The following is a 17,850-nucleotide window of genomic DNA, read 5'->3' on the forward strand; positions in this document are numbered from 1 at the left end:
GAAGGCTTGGGATCGACAAGGGCGCAGGCCTGAGAGGAATTGCGCTCGGGGCGTGCCGGCGAAGAGGGCGCAAGCCTTCCCCGCACGAGCATCTCAACTGCACGTCACCATTCCTTCCTCGCCTTCCTCATTCTCCTTGACCGCATTCCCCATGAGACTTGCACGACACTCACTCCACGACAACACATAGCTTCATGACACTTGCGTAGAAAGTGCGACGGAGGACTTTGGGTGAGCTGACAAAGGACTTCAGTGAGTAGCTAATCCGCAAGTGGCAAGTGATAGTAAGCTGACGAATTGTTGGAACTGCAGCTGAGCCACAGTACGCCGCTTGGCTTGATGTGAGTTTCTCGGAGCGCCCGGAACTGACATACAGTACCTCTGTGAGCTCATATAGGTGAGCTCGGTGTCCTCCTTCACAGCTGACCGCCAGATCTTCACAGCTGACCGCCAGATCTGAGCGCTGGCTCCGTGAACAAGCTAGCTGAGGAACACGGATCAGCTGAACGTGAAGGTCAGCCAGCCCGTTGAGATGTGAGTTAGTAGTTCCAAGACCTAGCTGACACCCAGCTGATTTGCACTACCTTTCCTCACGTGAGCTCCAACGCCGCTGCCGTGTAGCTAAGATCATGGACATCTGAGCTGTGCTTCTCGTGAGCTTTCTTCAGAGGCAGGCCAGCTAACGGACAGGAGTTCGGCGTCCATGTGAGCTCCTGCCAAGGCAACCGGAGCTGATTTGCAGGTGCTGCGCACCTCTGAAGCATTGGGCGAGCTTGCTGGTTTGCGCTAGGTGGCTACCAGGTTCGGCTACACGCCTCCAGGACAGAAGGGAACTGACACAAACGGACGCCTGTGAGACCTCTTTGCACTGTGAGCTGAGCTTGCGCCCACTTGGAAGCTGACAAGCAGACAAAATCCAGCCTCAGCATTCAAAGGAGTCCGACGTCCTAACACTCGACTTGCTGTCAACTCAGGTCCTTGTTGCATCAGCGGCAGCGCTGCGTGAGCTGACTGTCTCTGAACAGAATAGCTAACATACACAGTAGGTGCTCACTGTGCGTCGGGTCGAGCTGGCAGTTGCCGTCTGCGTTCGCGCCGGCAATGATACAGGGGCGAACTGAGGGGCAGGCCGCAGCCCTTCTTCCCGCTCCGTGGACACAGTGAGCTCGCAGAACAGTCACTCGCTCATAGCTAACGCACAGACTGCATATCCCCCGAGGCTGCATACACGAACAGACAGAGAGATGCATGCGAGGGTGAGCTTGACCCTATCGGCATTGAGCTGACCGGCAGGCCTCGTGCCCAAACCCACATCAGCAGCAAGAAGTGTGACTCTGGTGGTCACCCGGTGGGGACCGGTGCAAACCAGCCCTGGCATCCTGTAACGTAGAAGGAGGCTAGATATGGAGCAGTAGCAGTACAGCAAGCTGATGAGACGATTACCGCGCAGCAGACTAGAGGCTTCAGATTCGCGTACTCAGAGGCGGCTGCTCCACTCGTCTTCCAAAAGCAGTAGAGATCAGCCTCTTCAACTGACTTCCACTATGACATAGTAGTGTGAGATGTCGCACGGTTTTGCTCATTGTACATCAAATGCACTTCCCTGTAAGCTGCTGAGAATGTGACAGATTCGTCGGACAATCGGGCGGCCTGGTGCATAAGAGGAGGAGGCCGAACGCTACCGACAGCACCCACACGTCGGGATTTTTGGGAATTTGTTCTTAAGCTAGCAACTGGTCAACCAACCAGCAATGCCCTATGGCTCAGTTGGCTAGCGCGTGGAGCTGTTATTCTTAACATACTCCGAGGTCCACGGTTCGAGCCCGTGTGGGGCAGCATACGTTTTTGCATTCTTCATGTGTGCCTTTGTGCAGCTGTGGCGTCACTATCATGCAAAACTCGCAAAACTACGATTTCTTGTCACTCCACTACCATGACTGTCGTTCTGCCCGCACACACGTTCTCTGCCCGCTTGCCAGTTGCGGATAAACCAGTTCTCCCGGACTAGTGGCATGATCAGCGACTGCGGCCAATGTCCATGACGCGGGTTCGGGCAAGTCGGCGAACATCCGTTGACGTTTCAGCGTGTATCGTGGCACGGCCCCGCACAGCTCGTAGTAGCAACTGCGCCGCTAGAGGGAGGACCAGAGAGGTCGCCCGAATGCCAAGCCAGCACTGTCGATCATGGAACGGCAGAACGGCACATCACGATGTAGTACGACACGGCACGTAGGGCGGTCTGCCAGGCTGGTGAGTGTTCTACAATAGTTCATAACAGAACCACACCCCGGAGGTATCTCGCGACCGAAGCAGCTGCCAAGGCGTCTAGTGTAGTGCGTAACCCGTGCATGAGTCATAACGGGAATTAGTCTGCAGAAGAAGGCTGCTCCGCAGTTTCCAAGTTTGTCGAGCGAGGATCAGCTTCACTCCGCGAGCGGCGTGGAAGCCTTTGCCGGGTATACCGAAGCTGTGCTAGCGCGCAGTCGCATTTGCGGCTCGTTCGCGCGTCGGCATCGAACAGCTTACCGCCGCATTCCGCACTGTTCTCCGCAGTCACCTGCCCATGATCGTGTTCGGTGATCGCCATAGCTCGTTCTTCTGCCAGAACACCTGGGCCGGATATACGCCGACTCGCAGCCCGTACGCATTAGCACGCAATATCCAGCGGCAGCGGCGACCAGCGGCGGCGGAGCGGCTCTAACCCGACTTATCAAAGCGGACTAGCGCGCTCGTTGCAATTCATTGCGTCACGTGGTCTGCCCCCTCGGTCTGTCATTGTGGCATGCTCCTGTACGTCCTCGGGCGATCCTTGGGCGAAACTTGGATGCCAAGACTTGCGAGAGGGGGCTGTGCTCATCACTTGCTGCGGAGCTCAGTAGCGGCGGATAGTGACGTCAGTGCCTGGCTGCATGGGTGGCAGCTGTCTGTTGGACTAGGGGTGGTGGGCAGTCACCGCAGCACATGTCGTACTTCTTTCGTACTTCGGCGTCGGAAACGCCATCATGGAAACGCTCATCCCCGAAGCCGAAGTGAGGCCGAAGTGGTGCTAGTCGCGGTGTCGAGAGGGATATATAAGCACCTGGAATCAGCGCATGGAAGGCAACGACAACACTTACAACACGAATCAACTCATCATGTCCCCCTTCCCTCTTATCTTCGGCTCGGGCAACGTCGCCCGCAATGAGCCCGCTGCGCCCCGGGGCTTGTTCGGAGCTGCCCAGATCAACATGGTCCCCCGCCAGGACTCCGCGGCAAGCGCCGACAGTGCTGCCACCGCCGTGCCGACCGAGTCTTTGGCAAGCAAGGGCGACAGCGCCGAGGGCGGCCCCGAGACGTACTGGGAGTGCGACGACCCGGAGAACCCGCCTGACTGGGCCAAGGGTCCCGACGGCCAGGTCACGAAGCGCCCCGTGCAGTGCCCATCGAGGACCACTGTGGCAGTCGCTGCGGACAAGACCGAGTCTGTCGTCCCGAACGACGGCAAGCACTACGACCCCCAGCACCGCACCGGCACCTCGACGTACGTCGAGGCCACCGGATCGAAGAGCACTACCGTGCCCGAGGACGCGACGGCGAAGGACCCCCTGCACCGAACGGGCACGTCGACGGTCATCGATGCCACTGGCTCGAAGAGCACAGCTGTCCCCGAGGACGCCACAGCGGTCGACCCGCTCCACCGTACGGGAACGTCGACGTTCGCCCAGGCTACCGCCGCCACTTCGCAGGCTGCTGCTGCCTCTGCCGATGCGCAAAAGCAGGACGAGAAGACCACGGGCTCCGCTGCTGCTCGCAAGGTCGGCGTTGCTGGCGTCCTGGCCGCCGTTGCGCTTTCGGTTGTCAATTTCTAGTCAAGTCCCAGTCGCCCTCGAAGAAGAATTATCGAAGTTGGCCCGTTGGCTCGAGGTTGAACCCGAGGAACGCCACACGACACAACTCCGCGAGTTCCATAGCCTCGCGACGTTCGGTTCAGGTTCGGTTCAGTTTCCATAGCCGTGTTGTCTGCCATTTAATCGACGTCCCTAGCTCGTCCCGCATGTATCGCTTTCCAATGTTGTTGACGCCAATCCTGCCACCTGTGCAACTTACTTCGCTGGCGCATTTGATATGCCACATTGAGTGAGCTCTCTGCGTTTCGCGATGTCAGAGGCGATCGGGCAGCACCTCAGCTGTGAAGGCGCTCTTCGGACCTGGCGGATCGACGGGCCGCGGGGCATGCCGGGGCCTCGACGGGAGTTCTAGACCATTGGATCTTGATACCAGGCGATGCGCTTCGGCAGGAAGAAGCTGTCACGCCCAATGCTCCCAGCTGCCCACAACGGTATACGCATGCACACTCCACGCCAACTGAGGCGGCTGGTGCTTGAGCAGAAGCCGCGGCGTATCCTCTCGGCGCCGGAACGGGTCGGTCAATATTCACAAACGCTGAACGCCGTGTACGCCGAAGTCGGTGTCTCAGCAACGGCAGGTACACGCACTCCTGCCCCTTCGTCCCGCTCACCGCCTCATAGTCAGGTAGATGGAGGTGCCAAGAGTCCCAACTTCGACCTCTGGAGTTGTCCTCTATTGCCGGCGCTATCAACGTGCGTACGCTCCTGCTATGACGCGTGCTCGTCCGACAGAGCTACCGGAGTGCCGTGTCAGACAGAGCCCTGCGCCTTCACATTACCCGGTTGCCGTCCTGGACATCTGTCGTAAGTTGGGACTCCGGTGCAGCGGTACCCGTGCCGAGGAAAGATATGGAGCGCCGTCATCTGGATGTTTGGCGCCCCGAAGCAATTGCGGCGCTGATTGTCCCAAAGTCAGACTTGCGTTCCCAGTTCCTGGACCCGTTCTGTGCTCGCGGACCACTTCCGATCACACGCTTCCGTGCTCACGTTACTTCTCGTAACCGTCCCAACACGGGTCGCAGCGTTTCCCACCAACGCGCCTCGTAATCCACTTTGGCCTTTCAGATGACACAGTCTGTGTCTCATAGGCGTCGGAGGCTTGCCGTTGGGCCCGGCTCTCTGTTCGAAGTCTCCTGTCGTTGGGGTCATCGAAGCGACATCGTTTTGCTGCCGAGTTGGTAGCCAGGTTGACTTTGGCTCCACCTCTTAATTGCAAGCTCAACCGTCAGGGCCCGAAGTTTCAGCGCCCGTCAGAGCGATGCCCCGCACGATCCCTGCCCTCCATGAGAATCTCTCGATCAACCTCCTATTCCATAGCGGGTTTGCGACCCTCATGCCCTCGGCCTCAACAGCAGCGCAATGCCAGATGCTCCGCCGTCGCTGTCCTGGGCCCCAAAACTTCGGGATACCGAAGCTGTGGTCCTTTCCGGTAGTCTGTTCGCCAAGCAATCGAGAGCTCCACGGGAGCTTACAGCGGACATGCCACGGACCATCCTCCGTCACACTGTCATCGCCTTCCAAACCTAAGCGGTCGGTTTGATCCTAGAAACGCTCGGAGCCTTCCGTGGCTTCTACACGTTCCTTTATCCTTTACCGGAACGCCACATGTGGTCAAGGTTGCCAAGAGACGCGGGAGTCGAAGCACCCAGAGCCACGATAAAGCCCGGAACAGGCAAACGACATGCTTCCAGATAGTCGTGGTTATCGCCTCTCCACATCTCTTGAGCAGCAGGGAGTCGGCTGTTGCTGGGTGGTACCGGGAGCAAACACCGCGCAGACTGTGAGTCGTTTGGCACCGCGATTCTGGGTTAGGCCGTGATAAGGTTGGCCCGAAACTCTATCGGCCTGCTCATCCTCACAACAGACCGAGAAGTGGTGCGAGGTATGATCCAAGTTTCAATCTGTACGTCACGGGGCACGATCGTGCACAAGGAGAAGTGAGACGTTGAGAGTGTTGGACGAGGTCGAAACGAGTATTCCGCAAGGTATATAAACTGGGGAGGTAAGGTGCTGGGACTTTCTCAAGCTCTCAATCGACTCACAGCAACAACGAATCGACAACCATGGGAGCGATCTCGAACGTCAACCACGGGGGCGCGATTGCCCGCGACATCCCCCAGGATGCCTACGCTCAGCCCCTTCAGGCTCGCTCTGAGCCTGAGGAGGTCCGCCGCTCCGGCATCTCGGCCGATTCCGCCATTCAGGCTCGTGGCGGTGACTCGGAATGCAGCTCTGTGTTCTTCTTCAACGCCCCTCCCGGCTCCCTGATGGACAAGTACCGCCAGCCTGCCGGTTGTCCGTACGGCATCGAGAAGTACACCGACGAGCTCCGCCAGAAGGACGTCGACAACGGCTTCAACATTCCCGAGCCCGATAGCAAAAACTGGGGCGAAGACAGCGACATCAGGCTTGTCAACCCTATCGGAGACATCTACGACTACATTCGTGCGATCAAGAACGGTGAGCTGGTCGACACCTCGCTGGACCCCAATGTCGTCGGCAACGTCGGCAAATGGGACCATGACCCGTCCAAGCAGCCTGGCTCGAAGGTCGGCTCGGGTGTCAAGCCGCAGATCACCAACTGGAAGGATCAGGAGGCCAAGGGCTGGAAGCGCGGCGGCGACTTCGGTGGCCACGGCGGCGATGGCGGCAAGACCGCTCAGGGCGGCAAGCACATCAACAACGGCGGCTCATCGTCTTCGTCGTCTTCGTCCTGGTCCACCTCTTGGAGCTACAGCTGGGACTACTCCAAGTCGTTCGACGCCAACTGGAGCGAGTGCTGCAAGCAGTTCGAGTGCTTCAAGGAAAACTCGCACAAGAAGGACGACAGCGGCAACAAGCGCCCCGCTGAATGCGACCTCGGCTTCGAGAACGGCTTCAAACGCCACCTCTGGTGGGATTTCACCAAGTCGTTCGACGACAACTGGAAATTCTGCTGGGGTCTCAAGGCCTGCGAGGACTACTGCAAGCAGCGCAATGAGCCTGCGCCTGGCAAGGCTCAGCCCGGGCAGAACCCTGACCAGGACAAGGGCAAGGGCCACGGCGAGGACAAGTCCGAGGACGACCGCTGCAATCAGCTCAACGCTGTCGGATACCCTCCCGGATCCGTTGAGGACCGCTACCGCCAGCCTGCTGGCTGCCCCTTCGGTGTGGACAAGATCCCCGAAGTGAAGGCCAAGGAGGAGGCCGAGAAGAAGCAGAAGGAGGAGGCCGAAAAGCAGCAGCAGCAGCAGCAGCAGCAGCAGCAGCAGCAGCAGCAGCAGCAGCAGCAGCAGCAGCAGCAGCAGCAGCAGCAGCAGCAGCAGCAGCAGCAGCAGCAGCAGCAGCAGCAGCAGCAGCAGCAGCAGCAGCAGCAGCAGCAGCAGCAGCAGCAGCAGCAGCAGCAGCAGCAGCAGCAGCAGCAGCAGCAGCAGCAGCAGCAGCAGCAGCAGCAGCAGCAGCAGCAGCAGCAGCAGCAGCAGCAGCAGCAGCAGCAGCAGCAGCAGCAGCAGCAGCAGCAGCAGCAGCAGCAGCAGCAGCAGCAGCAGCAGCAGCAGCAGCAGCAGCAGCAGCAGCAGCAGCAGCAGCAGCAGCAGCAGCAGCAGCAGCAGCAGCAGCAGCAGCAGCAGCAGCAGCAGCAGCAGCAGCAGCAGCAGCAGCAGCAGCAGCAGCAGCAGCAGCAGCAGCAGCAGCAGCAGCAGCAGCAGCAGCAGCAGCAGGAAGCCGTGGGGTTGTTGTTGGGGGATCACATGAGCAGCAGCAGCAGCAGCAGCAGCAGCAGCAGCAGCAGCAGCAGCAGCAGCAGCAGCAGCAGCAGCAGCAGCAGCAGCAGCAGCAGCAGCAGCAGCAGCAGCAGCAGCAGCAGCAGCAGCAGCAGCAGCAGCAGCAGCAGCAGCAGCAGCAGCAGCAGCAGCAGCAGCAGCAGCAGCAGCAGCAGCAGCAGCAGCAGCAGCAGCAGCAGCAGCAGCAGCAGCAGCAGCAGCAGCAGCAGCAGCAGCAGCAGCAGCAGCAGCAGCAGCAGCAGCAGCAGCAGCAGCAGCAGCAGCAGCAGCAGCAGCAGCAGCAGCAGCAGCAGCAGCAGCAGCAGCAGCAGCAGCAGCAGCAGCAGCAGCAGCAGCAGCAGCAGCAGGAAGCCGAGAAGCAGAAGCAAGAGGCCGAGAAGCAGAAGCAGGAGGCTGAGAAGCAGAAGCAGGAAGGTGGTGGTGACCTTGGCAGCAAGGAAGGCGAGACTTGTGCCCAGTGCCGCCAGAGGCAGGGCATCGACAAGGAAACTACTCCCGACTGGCGCTTCGGCTGCGCTGGCTGCATTGACACCGACGACGACAAGGGTACTTGCTGGGGTGACAACTGCGGCAAGGACCACGGCGACAAGGGCAAGCAGGAGGGCGGCGGTGACCTCGGCAGCAAGGAGGGCGAGACCTGCGCCCAGTGCCGCCAGAGGCAGGGCATCAACAAGGAGACAACGCCCGACTGGCGCTTCGCCTGTTCTGGCTGTGTCGACACCGATGAGGACAAGGGCACTTGCTGGGGTGACAACTGCGGCGGCAACCCTGGCAAGCCCCCTGTTGGCGGGGGCAAGAACCACGGCGACAAGGGCGGCTGCACCACTGGCACCTGCGGCGGTATCGACGTCGACAAGGGACACCAGGGCGGCGACAAGGGCGGCTGCTCGACTGGCAAGTGCGGCGGTGGTGTGATCGACAAGGGCCACGGCGGAGGCGGCTGGGGTGACAAGGGCGGCAAGTCTGAGTCTCACGGCGGAGGCGGCTGGGGAGACAAAGGCGGCGGCAAGGGCTCTTGGGGCGGCAAGTCTGAGTCCCACACCGGCGGCGGCTGGAGTGGCAAGTCCGGCGGCAAGTCCGAGGGCGGCGGCCACGGCGGTGGCTCGTGGGGCGGCAAGAGCGGCGGTGACAAGGGCGGATCCTGGGGCGGCAAGTCCGGCGGTCACGGAGGTGGCTCCTGGGGTGGTAAGAGCGGTGGCGGCAAGGGCGGCAGCGGCTGCTCTTCTTGCGGCGGAGGCAGCAAGGGCGGCAAGCACCGCCGCGACGAGCGCTTTATCGTGAAGCGCGACGAGTCCTCGGCCACCGCCAAAAAGCTCGGCTTTGCCAGCGTCGTCGCTGGCTTCGCCCTCGGCATTCTTGCTCTCTAAACGCTTGAAGCGTCCTTAAAACTCCGCCTTGATCTGAGTCCGAAGAAAAGAAAACCAATCGTAGAAATCTAAGTCTAATAAACTATCAGCTTCAGAATGAAATAGTCGCGTTCTCTTATCCGGAGTCGCCTTACACACTCACCATGAGAAGACTCGCTCACCAGGGGTCATCGCAGTCCACTGCTTGCTACGAGGCCCCAATGTGAACCGTCGGTCAGTCTGCAAAGAACATTGCACAATAAGCCTGTCATCAGCTCATTGGCAGGTTCTGGACAGCTCACCTCAGCTTGGGGCGATAGCCTGTTCTTCGTGATCTCATCAGTGATGGCACCTGGTTGATGGTCGCCGTCTCGGATAAAGCTGGGATCGAGTTACTTTCGGTAAGTTGTCTTCCTCCATTCCTGATGCAAGGCGCGGGGGTATGGAGTCGGAGCAGCTTGGCTCAGAGTCGAATCTCAGGCAGGTAACGAACGCGATCCGATGATTGATGGTAGCAACGGCATTGGATTGAAGAGAAAGCGAGAGGAAAGAACGAAAGAAGGAAGATACACTGCCAGCGGACGTGCGGTGGCAGCGACGTGGGGCGCAGTCTTGCGCCCTCGTGCTCTTGGCACTCACGATCAGTCCTTCCCCGCGCCCCGCTCATGTCGCAGACCCAGGTCGGAACCAGGAACGGCACAGCGTGTGATCTGCTGCGTAGGTCAGTCTGTCACACTGTCAGTCTGTCAATCATCTTGATCATCTGTCAGCAACATCGTGGAAGCACACGAGCGCACAGACCGACGCCGCCTTCCTCGATCCTCGAGATGCAGATAGAGCTTCGATCACCGATCCAAATACGGCGCCAGGTTATGCTTCGCCACACAGCGGCATTCCATACACGCCGGACCGCACTCCCATGCACCGTCCTGATCCTCCCCCGCCCGTCGGCCGTCGATGCACTGTCCTGGCCCCAGTGCACAGGCCGAACGGCGTGGCGGCGCGCACAGAGCGCAAATTGCACAAACCCACCGCCTCGCACGTCCACCGGACTTGACCGTGCTTCTCGCTCCTCCGGACCCTCTGTCGCTGCGTCCCACTCCGATCCGAGCGACTACATGCTTGCAATGAGCTGGCCTCGGGGCTGCCAAACGTTGTGAGGCGCCTTAACGCCGGTGAGGCGGGGGGACAAACCTTGTTTGCTGGTCGTGCGAATTGGGATCGGCCGGCCACATGCCTGCTGAAACTTCCTCAACACGGGGGATCGGCACGCACATCGATGTTCGTTCTCCTGTTGAATGATCAGCCCAGTGGTTATGACCACTTGAGTGTTGCGTTCTGTCAGACTTGCAGTTGGGTGCCTGGTGTGCTTGTGGCCGTGAGCCGGCGGCGGGCGGGAGGAAGTGCTTGCCAACCCAACAGCAGCTCTGAAAATAACCCGCTGGGCTGGCCATGAGCCACTACGCACTGGCCTCACGCCTCGGTCGATCGGGCTTGGAATGACGACAGCGCTGGCGAGGGGAGAAGAAAAAGTGACCTAACAATAATCAGTGCATTTGTAAAACCGTGGCAAACATAAAGTCCTTATGGAAAGGGATGTGATGTGTGTATGAACAGGACCGACGATAGTCCGATGATAGCGAGAGGGAGGGTGGGGTCCTCAGCGGGCGAGCGCGCGGAAGACATGCGGTGGGGTCGTGAGTGGCTTAGGCCATAACGTAGGCGGCGCCAAGGGCGGCGGCGCCGAGCATACCGAGCGCGGGGAGGTTGCGCTTGCCGCTCGAAGGGTCGACGGAGTGGTCGGTCGCGGCCTTGATGCCAGTGACGGTGATTCCGTCCGGGAGGTCGGTTCCGGTGTTGATTCCAGCAGTGTAGATCGTGACGCCGTTGCCCGCCTGTCCAGTCGCGATCGGCTTGCCGCCGGTAACAGAGACGGCCGAGGTGGCGCCGTTGGCGCCCTTGGTGTAACCGTTCTGAGCGTATCCGATGGCCGAACCGGAAATGGTCTCAGTCAGAGGAGGGTCGATCTGCTCGCCGTTCGGGCCCTGGACAGTGAAGCGGGGGGTGAAGGCTCGCGGCCAGCTGTCGGCTCCGTTGTTCGAGAACTGGAAGAACCAAACCTTCGAGTACGGGTAGACGTCCGGCATGTTGTACGTGAACGAGGTCTGCGCGGTAGCGTCGACGCCCTCAGTGACGACAGTAGCGACATTCGGCTCCTCCTGAGTTCCGGTCATGAGGGCGATGGTCATGTTGGTCCAGTCTCCGCTTACGTCGCCCCACTGAATGCTAACAAGCTGGCCGGGCTTGAGGACGGCATCGCCTCCGGGAGCGCTGGGGGAAACACCAGCTTCGGCACCAGCGTTGGGGTCACCGCCAGTGTCGCCCTCGGGCGCCGGCGTAGGACCAGCCTCCTCACCACCCTCTGAGGGGCTAGGGCTCGGGGACGGCTCGGCACCAGTGTCCTCGCCGGTGTCACCGCCCATGTCACCTCCGGTGTCACCACCAGTGTCGCCGCCAGTGTCGCCTCCGGTGTCGCCTCCGGTGTCACCCTCACCACCGCCCTGGTCACCGCCCTCAACGGCACCCTGGTCACCACCGGCGTTGGGGTCCTGGGCGGCGACGAAGGAAGCGAGGGCGAGGAAGGGAAGGAAGGTCTTGAGAAGCATGGCTGGAAGGATGTGTCGGGGCTTTTCGTGGAGTTTTCAAGCGAGCGTGATCGGACGTCTAGGGGGATGGCAACACCAGAGTGCGAGTCGAAGAAGGTCGGAAAAAGGATACGATGGGGTGGGAGAGTCGGGGAGGGTAGTGTCGAGGAGAGGTTGGCCGACGAGGAGGGAGAGAAGAGTGGATGTCGTGAGGGAGAAAACGCAAGAAGTGGCGATGGAGAATTGGTGGTGAGCGTAAGGATTGAGGAACGGGTGTTGCTAGCTGGTGAGAAGAGCAGTGGATCGTCGCGGGTGGATCAGGGAAGGCCGTAGGCAGGGAGCCCACTGCAAGCGCAGTCGGTGGGATGGCAATCGCAGGTCCAGCCCATATGGCCATACGGTTCAGTGCACCAGGGGCGGGTGCAGGGGCTGCGGCCAGACGCGCTCTCCCACTGCAAGCACAGCAAAAACTAGCCGGCAGCCAGCAGCCAGGCAGACCAGCCCGTACCAGCCGAGGCAGCCCAGGCAGAAGGGCAGAGGATTCTCGCACCAGAAGTCTGGTCAACAGATCGAAGCGAGGCACGCGGAAGCACTTTCCCCTTGGAAACCTGATGCCCTTTACAATCGAGTCGTAATCCCACTCTTCTCTTTCTAATGGTGAACACAGAATGCTCTAATGCGTGATCACATAAGCTCCCTTAATCACATAGGGTTCGAAGGCGCGTTCTTAAATTGGAACCTGCCTCCCAGCCAAGAGCACACAGCCCATGAGCCAGCCGGTCACGTTACTTTCACCCGCGTGTGACTCGCGTGGTCCGTGCGCTAACAGCCCTGGAGATTGTCGCGACAAGCAATGACGTAGTGGCAGGAGAAGTCGTTTGCAGACCGAGCATGCCGAGCTTCACCTCAGCCAAGGCCCACACACAGCTCTGTCAGGCTCCATCGGTAGCGGCTCCCGTTACATCTTTACCAGTGCTCGTCGTTGCTCCATCCTTCTCTTTCATCCACGCCCGAAATGAGCGCTAGCCCGTCTAGCAACCCCGCCGACCACGCTCCGCCCATCAGCTCCGACCATGTCGAGAGTGGGCAGCCGGAGGAGTACATCTCCATGACGCAATTTAGGAAGAGCATGCAGCTCGTGCGCCTCCAGATTGCTATTCCCATCAGTGGTGCGTGAAACAAGGCCGAGATAGAGATGAGAGACAAATTGCAATGGCTCGCTGACGTGCGAAACAGTCCTGGTGTCGCTGGGGACGGCAATGGTATGCACGCTGGCGATCCACCCCGGTGTCAAGGAGATCTCGGACCAGCACCCGACGCTCCTGACGCCCAACGATACAATGACCGGGGCGTACTGGTTTGTGGTGTACTTCCTGCAGATCGGATTCTGCCTGGTTTTGATCTGTGCGCGCTCCGATGCGACCAAGGCGACGCTGATCCACGGTGTGGGCATGCGCTACGCGATCGCAAACTGGCTGATTGCGCTCGCAGTCGCGCTCTGGACATTGCAGCTGTTCCGCTCCTGCGCCCTCGTCGTCATTGTCAACACGCTCAACGTGATCAGCATCCACATCACGCTGACCAAGTACCCGCCGAGCCTGAAGCACCCCTTCGATGCCATCTTCATCCACGGCGGCGTCGCGCTGCTGACCGCGATGCTCTTCGAGCTCACGTGGCTGCATGTCGGCTCCGTCGCCATGGGCTGGGTCATCGAGAGCAAGAAGCACTGGGCGCACTACCGCTGGGAGTCGACGATTGCCATCGCCGTCGTCAACGTCATCACTGCCATCTGGGAGGCCGCCACGAATCAACAGTGGGTTTTTCTTGGTGTCGATCCGCACTGACCTCGCAGCATCCTGCCCCTCGCGTCCGAGTACGTCGCGCTGTGTCTCCTCCTCAGCTCGCCCCGCATCAACCCCTCCATGCCCGACAGTGGACTTCCGAAGCCCGCCAGTGAGGTTATCACCCTCATCTGCTGCCTTGTCCTGCACCCTCTCGCCGTCGTTGCTAGCTACGGCATCCGGCGCCAGCGCAACCAGGAGGGCCGCATCCGCCTCGAGGAGGAGGTCGAGGAGGCCGAGGCCCGTGCGCAGCAGGCGCAGGAGCGTGCCGCGGCGGCCCGTCGCCGTGCGCAGCAGGCCGGCGTCGACACCGACAACGGCCACCACTAGGTGAATGCACCCACGGACTGATACCCCCTTCTTTTCCGTCCGAGCTTTTCCCTGCACATCGATTTCCTAGCCCCGAGCCCTCATTGTAGCCCTGCTAGTGTCATCCATCTCCTCTTATCTTCCTTCTCACCAATCTGAACAAAACACCTGAAATTAGTAACGAACTATCCCCGAAGTTGAGCAGTGTTGAGTAGTGTATCGTGGCATGCATCACTTCCACTCGACGTGTTCCGGCAGGTTGCCGACCCAGTACCTCTCGAGGACCCTCGGCAGCTGCACGCCCGTGACCTCTCCGTCCTCGATCTTTGCCCCGTTCTCAAGCAGAGCGACAATGAGGCGGGGCACTGTGCGCAAAGTGCGTCCCCTCCGCGTCCTTGTAGCGGATATGCAGCCTGCGCGCCTGGTAGTCTGTGCAGTTGGACGTGCTCGTGATCTCACCCCACTTGCCGCGTCCGGGCATCCAGGCCTCCATGTCGTACTTTCTCGCCGCGGAGGCGCCGAGCTCTTGCGTCGGCATGTCGAGCACCCTGTCTGTCAGTTCAATCACTAGCTCTCAGCTCACCGGACAGAGAGTCCCAGGCCCTCGATAATGCGCTTCTGCAGCGCGCGCAGCTCCTCCATGACGCCCTCACTCTGCTCGGCCGTCGTCACGGCGAACAGCTCCACCTTCGTAAACTGGTGCACGCGGTAGAGGCCGCGTGTGTCTGCCCCCCTCGCTCCGGCCTCGGCACGGAACGCCTTGCCAACGCCAACGACGCGGGCGGGCATCTGGTCCGCTCCCAGCGTCCGATTCGCCCACAGCGCAGCCAGGGGCACCTCGGCCGTGCCAGTGAGGCAGAGCTGGCGCTCCCCCTCGCTCTCGATAGTGTACGTCTGCCTCGGTGCGTCCTCCCCCGGTCCGTCGCGGGGCTGGAACCCGCACCGTGCCGCAATGTCGACGGCAACGACGTCCGGCGGACTCACGGGCGTGAAGCCCTCCCTCGCAGCCATGTCCACCGCATACCCCACCAGGGCGTGCTCGAGCTGAGCCAATGCGCCGAGGAGGAATGGCCACGATGTGCCCGTTGCGATCGCGCTGGCGGCATTGTCGAGCCAGCCGAACCTGTCCGCAACGTCGACGTGGTCCCGCAGCGGACTTGCGGGCAGGCGTTCGGGGCCAAAGGTCTCGAGCGTGGTTGCGTTCTCCTCTGCGCCGATCGGCGCAGCGGGATTCGAAAAGTTGGGCAGACTGCCCGCAACTCGGAGCAGGGTGTCCTCCACCTCCCGATGCTCGCGCTCCAGCGCCTGCACGGCCTCCTTCAGCTCTCTCGCCCGCGCCACTGCGGCGGCCTTGCCGTCCTTGTCCTTCGTGTCCCGCAGGGAGGCTGAAGCGAGCCCTTGCTCGTGCCGTGTGCGGTTCAGCTGTGTCTCGAGGCTGAGGGCTTGCTCCCTTAGCCGGCCCAGCTCGGCGACGACGTCAGAGGGTAGCGGCATAGCGCGCTCGCGCACGTTGCGAGCGGTCGCTTCCGGGTCGGACAGGAGGCGGGCATAATCGAGTCGTGGGGGCGGGATGGCGATCTTGGTCTTTGGCGCATTGGGCTTGGCTTTTGCTTTCGCCTTGGAGGCCATGCACCGCGCATGCCGCGGACAGCAGCGCGCACTCGCGACCCGCGTGAACATTGCGATTGTTGGGGTCGGGGGCGTCCCTTTGGGCTGCGTTTCGTGTCTGGGTATAGGTGTTGGTTGAGGCTGAGATGCGAGGTGGCCCGAAATTAATCGAGAGGGTGGAGGTCTGTCGTTGGGTATGACGGGTTGGCTGGGTGCATGCACTTACGCAGGGCGTTCGGGCGGTGCTAGCGCTGATTGGGACGAGATCAAAATGACTCCGGCGGCGGACAGGAACGAGCACAGAGGGCAGGTGGCGTCAAAATAGCGACCACTGATGGCCTAGACGCGGCCCTTACATAGCCTCCTCCCATTGCTGGCGACTCACTACCACACCCACCCCTCCCTCGCTCTCTCATTTACTCTGACACTCGCCTCTGCTTCCCATCCGCCCATCCCTCATCCACCCACCACCCTCCCCTCCTCCGTGCAGGCACTCCGCTGGGCCGCACACCATGGCGTACCCGTACGACGACTCCGACCCCTTTGCCCAGCCCGACGCGCACTTCCCCCCTCCGCCTTATGGACAGATACAGGGCGAGCCCCTCCCACTCTTCCCCTACGGATATCCCCCCATGGTCGGCGGCCTCATCACGAATCCAGGCGGCGCAGCAACGACAGAAGACGCAGGATCGACAGGCAGCGGCGAAGCCCCGTCCGCCCCGCAACCACAGCCGATGCACCATCTGCAGGAAATGTTCGGGATGCCGCCCGAGGAATCGTCCGAGGGCCCACTCGCCGAGGTCGCCTCTGTGATTCAGTCCTGGTACGGCGTCAACGTGACGAACTTCGATCCCTCCCAGTCTCAGCCTGAGTACGCCAGCTGGGGACCGTCCTCGAGCGCGGCGAATCACTCACAACAAACGCGCGCAGCTCCTGCCCCGCCTCCCTTACAGCAACCGCACGCCACCCCGACAGAAAGAAAGGATGAGGCCGAGCGCGACAGCGACCCGTTGTCATACCTGAACGGCCTCGCGAAGAGCGACTACGCGCCCTTCGCCCACGTCCCTAGCGAGGACACGCTGAGCGGCGCGGCCGCGTGGCGACTGACAGTCGATCCTTTCCCGTTCTCGAGCGGACTCGAAGGCGCTGCCGGACTCCAGCTCCAGCCCACACAGGTCAGCATGAGCGGCATGCGGCCAGATGTCCTCGCCAAGCACGCAAAGGACGTCGAGGAGGTGAGTCGATGGTGGGCCCCGTGGGAGCCATGAGCCACAAGCCGTAGCCGTGGGCCGTGAGAGCGCGTGAGAGCGAGCGCTCTCACATGAGCCACGGCGCAAAATGCTAGTGCGCAATTGTTTAATTCCACTTGCGTTGAATGTGTGGAGTCGTCGCTTGCACACTGCACACCCGTGCGCTCGTGTGAGCGGCGCGCTCCTAGGCGACGTAGTATCATTCGTGATAACTGACAACCGTACTAACATGCGCAGCTCCAGTCCTACCTCGAGGAGTTGATCAGTCTCATGACGCCGTTCGCATTCACGCCGACGAACCCAGCCCCGCCCCCGCCCCCACCCTACCTGCACACACGCATTGCGCGCTTCGCCGCCCTGATCCGTGGCAAGCTGGAGCAGCTCGAGGCCTCGTCTCAATCAAGTCTGGATCCGGGCTTCCTCGATCTCCCCCCACACAAGGACGGGGGCATGAGCCAGGCCGAGAAGGACATGGAGTTCATCCGGCGCCGGCGCGACGTGCTGAATGCGAAAGCGCGCAGAGACGCGCAGGTCGCATACGTCCGCCCCGCGTTCTTCCCACAGGCGCAGCGCATATTGCCCCTCCCCCGGTGTCGCGCTTGCGGAGGGAATATGCGCGGAGACGTGTGCGAGAACTGCTACCGCCGCAGACCGTATTAGGGGCCCGATGCGCTGCGGCCGTTCTCCGACGCTGGCCGACGCTGGCCGACGCTGGCCGACGCTGGCCGACGCTGGGCCCCGTAGGGGGCCGACGCTGGCCGACGCTGGCCGACGCTGGCCGACGCTGGGCCCAGTAGGGAGGCGTCGGGGAGCGCGTACGAGATGAGGTGGCCCCGTTGAGAGCCGCAAAGGAGGAGGAGGAGGAGGAGGAGGATCCGACAGAGAGACCCGAGCGTGAGCGGCGCGAGCGCTGCTGAGCCGAAGAAGCGGCCGAGAGCGACGAAAAGCCGTTGCGCGAGACCCGAGGGGAGAGAGAACAGATAGGAGAGAGAGGGAGGAGAGTGTGTTTTGTGTCCATACATGTGTCCGTGTGTCCGTGTTCGTGTCCGTGTGTCCCGTTGTCTATTCCCGTGTCTGTGTCGCGTCGCCATGTCGCCCGCCCATCGCCCATCGCCCACATCCAACACATCGATCACCCCAAAATTCGACAAAGAAAGACATTTTGTTAGCCGTGTTGTATCCTACGAGTTAGTACCTAAGTGA

The 17,850-nt window shown here is 61.2% G+C and overlaps 6 protein-coding genes and 1 non-coding gene across 7 annotated transcripts; 5 read left to right on the forward strand and 2 right to left on the reverse strand.

Annotated features, from left to right (window-relative positions):
- Positions 1–1,752: 1,752 nt before the first annotated feature.
- A1Q1_t048 lies at positions 1,753–1,836 on the forward strand. Its single transcript has one exon. It is a non-coding gene; the product is annotated as a tRNA-Asn (tRNA).
- A 1,298-nt stretch (positions 1,837–3,134) lies between these two features.
- A1Q1_06652 (uncharacterized protein) lies at positions 3,135–3,848 on the forward strand (the record flags this gene model as incomplete). Its single annotated transcript, XM_014327701.1, has 1 exon — positions 3,135–3,848. The coding sequence occupies one exon, from the start codon at positions 3,135–3,137 to the stop codon at positions 3,846–3,848; it is 714 nt and encodes a 237-aa protein (XP_014183176.1).
- Positions 3,849–5,950: 2,102 nt separating this feature from the next.
- On the forward strand, positions 5,951–9,015 carry A1Q1_06653 (uncharacterized protein; the record flags this gene model as incomplete). The annotated part of the gene is made up of 3 exons (XM_014327702.1): positions 5,951–7,054; positions 7,987–8,675; positions 8,889–9,015. The coding sequence occupies 3 exons, from the start codon at positions 5,951–5,953 to the stop codon at positions 9,013–9,015; spliced, it is 1,920 nt and encodes a 639-aa protein (XP_014183177.1).
- A 1,685-nt stretch (positions 9,016–10,700) lies between these two features.
- Positions 10,701–11,660, reverse strand: A1Q1_06654 (uncharacterized protein; the record flags this gene model as incomplete). Its single annotated transcript, XM_014327703.1, has 1 exon — positions 10,701–11,660. The coding sequence occupies one exon, from the start codon at positions 11,658–11,660 to the stop codon at positions 10,701–10,703; it is 960 nt and encodes a 319-aa protein (XP_014183178.1).
- Positions 11,661–12,654: 994 nt separating this feature from the next.
- Positions 12,655–13,810, forward strand: A1Q1_06655 (uncharacterized protein; the record flags this gene model as incomplete). Its single annotated transcript, XM_014327704.1, has 3 exons — positions 12,655–12,808; positions 12,876–13,452; positions 13,492–13,810. 3 exons carry the CDS (start codon positions 12,655–12,657, stop codon positions 13,808–13,810), a joined length of 1,050 nt encoding a protein of 349 aa, XP_014183179.1.
- A 558-nt stretch (positions 13,811–14,368) lies between these two features.
- On the reverse strand, positions 14,369–15,469 carry A1Q1_06656 (seryl-tRNA synthetase; the record flags this gene model as incomplete). Its single annotated transcript, XM_014327705.1, has 1 exon — positions 14,369–15,469. The coding sequence occupies one exon, from the start codon at positions 15,467–15,469 to the stop codon at positions 14,369–14,371; it is 1,101 nt and encodes a 366-aa protein (XP_014183180.1).
- A 440-nt stretch (positions 15,470–15,909) lies between these two features.
- A1Q1_06657 (uncharacterized protein) lies at positions 15,910–17,307 on the forward strand (the record flags this gene model as incomplete). Its single annotated transcript, XM_014327706.1, has 2 exons — positions 15,910–16,632; positions 16,885–17,307. 2 exons carry the CDS (start codon positions 15,910–15,912, stop codon positions 17,305–17,307), a joined length of 1,146 nt encoding a protein of 381 aa, XP_014183181.1.
- Positions 17,308–17,850: the final 543 nt, after the last annotated feature.

This window comes from Trichosporon asahii (assembly GCF_000293215.1).
Source record: "Trichosporon asahii var. asahii CBS 2479 unplaced genomic scaffold scaffold00008, whole genome shotgun sequence".
Classification (NCBI taxonomy): Eukaryota; Fungi; Basidiomycota; class Tremellomycetes; order Trichosporonales; family Trichosporonaceae; genus Trichosporon; species Trichosporon asahii.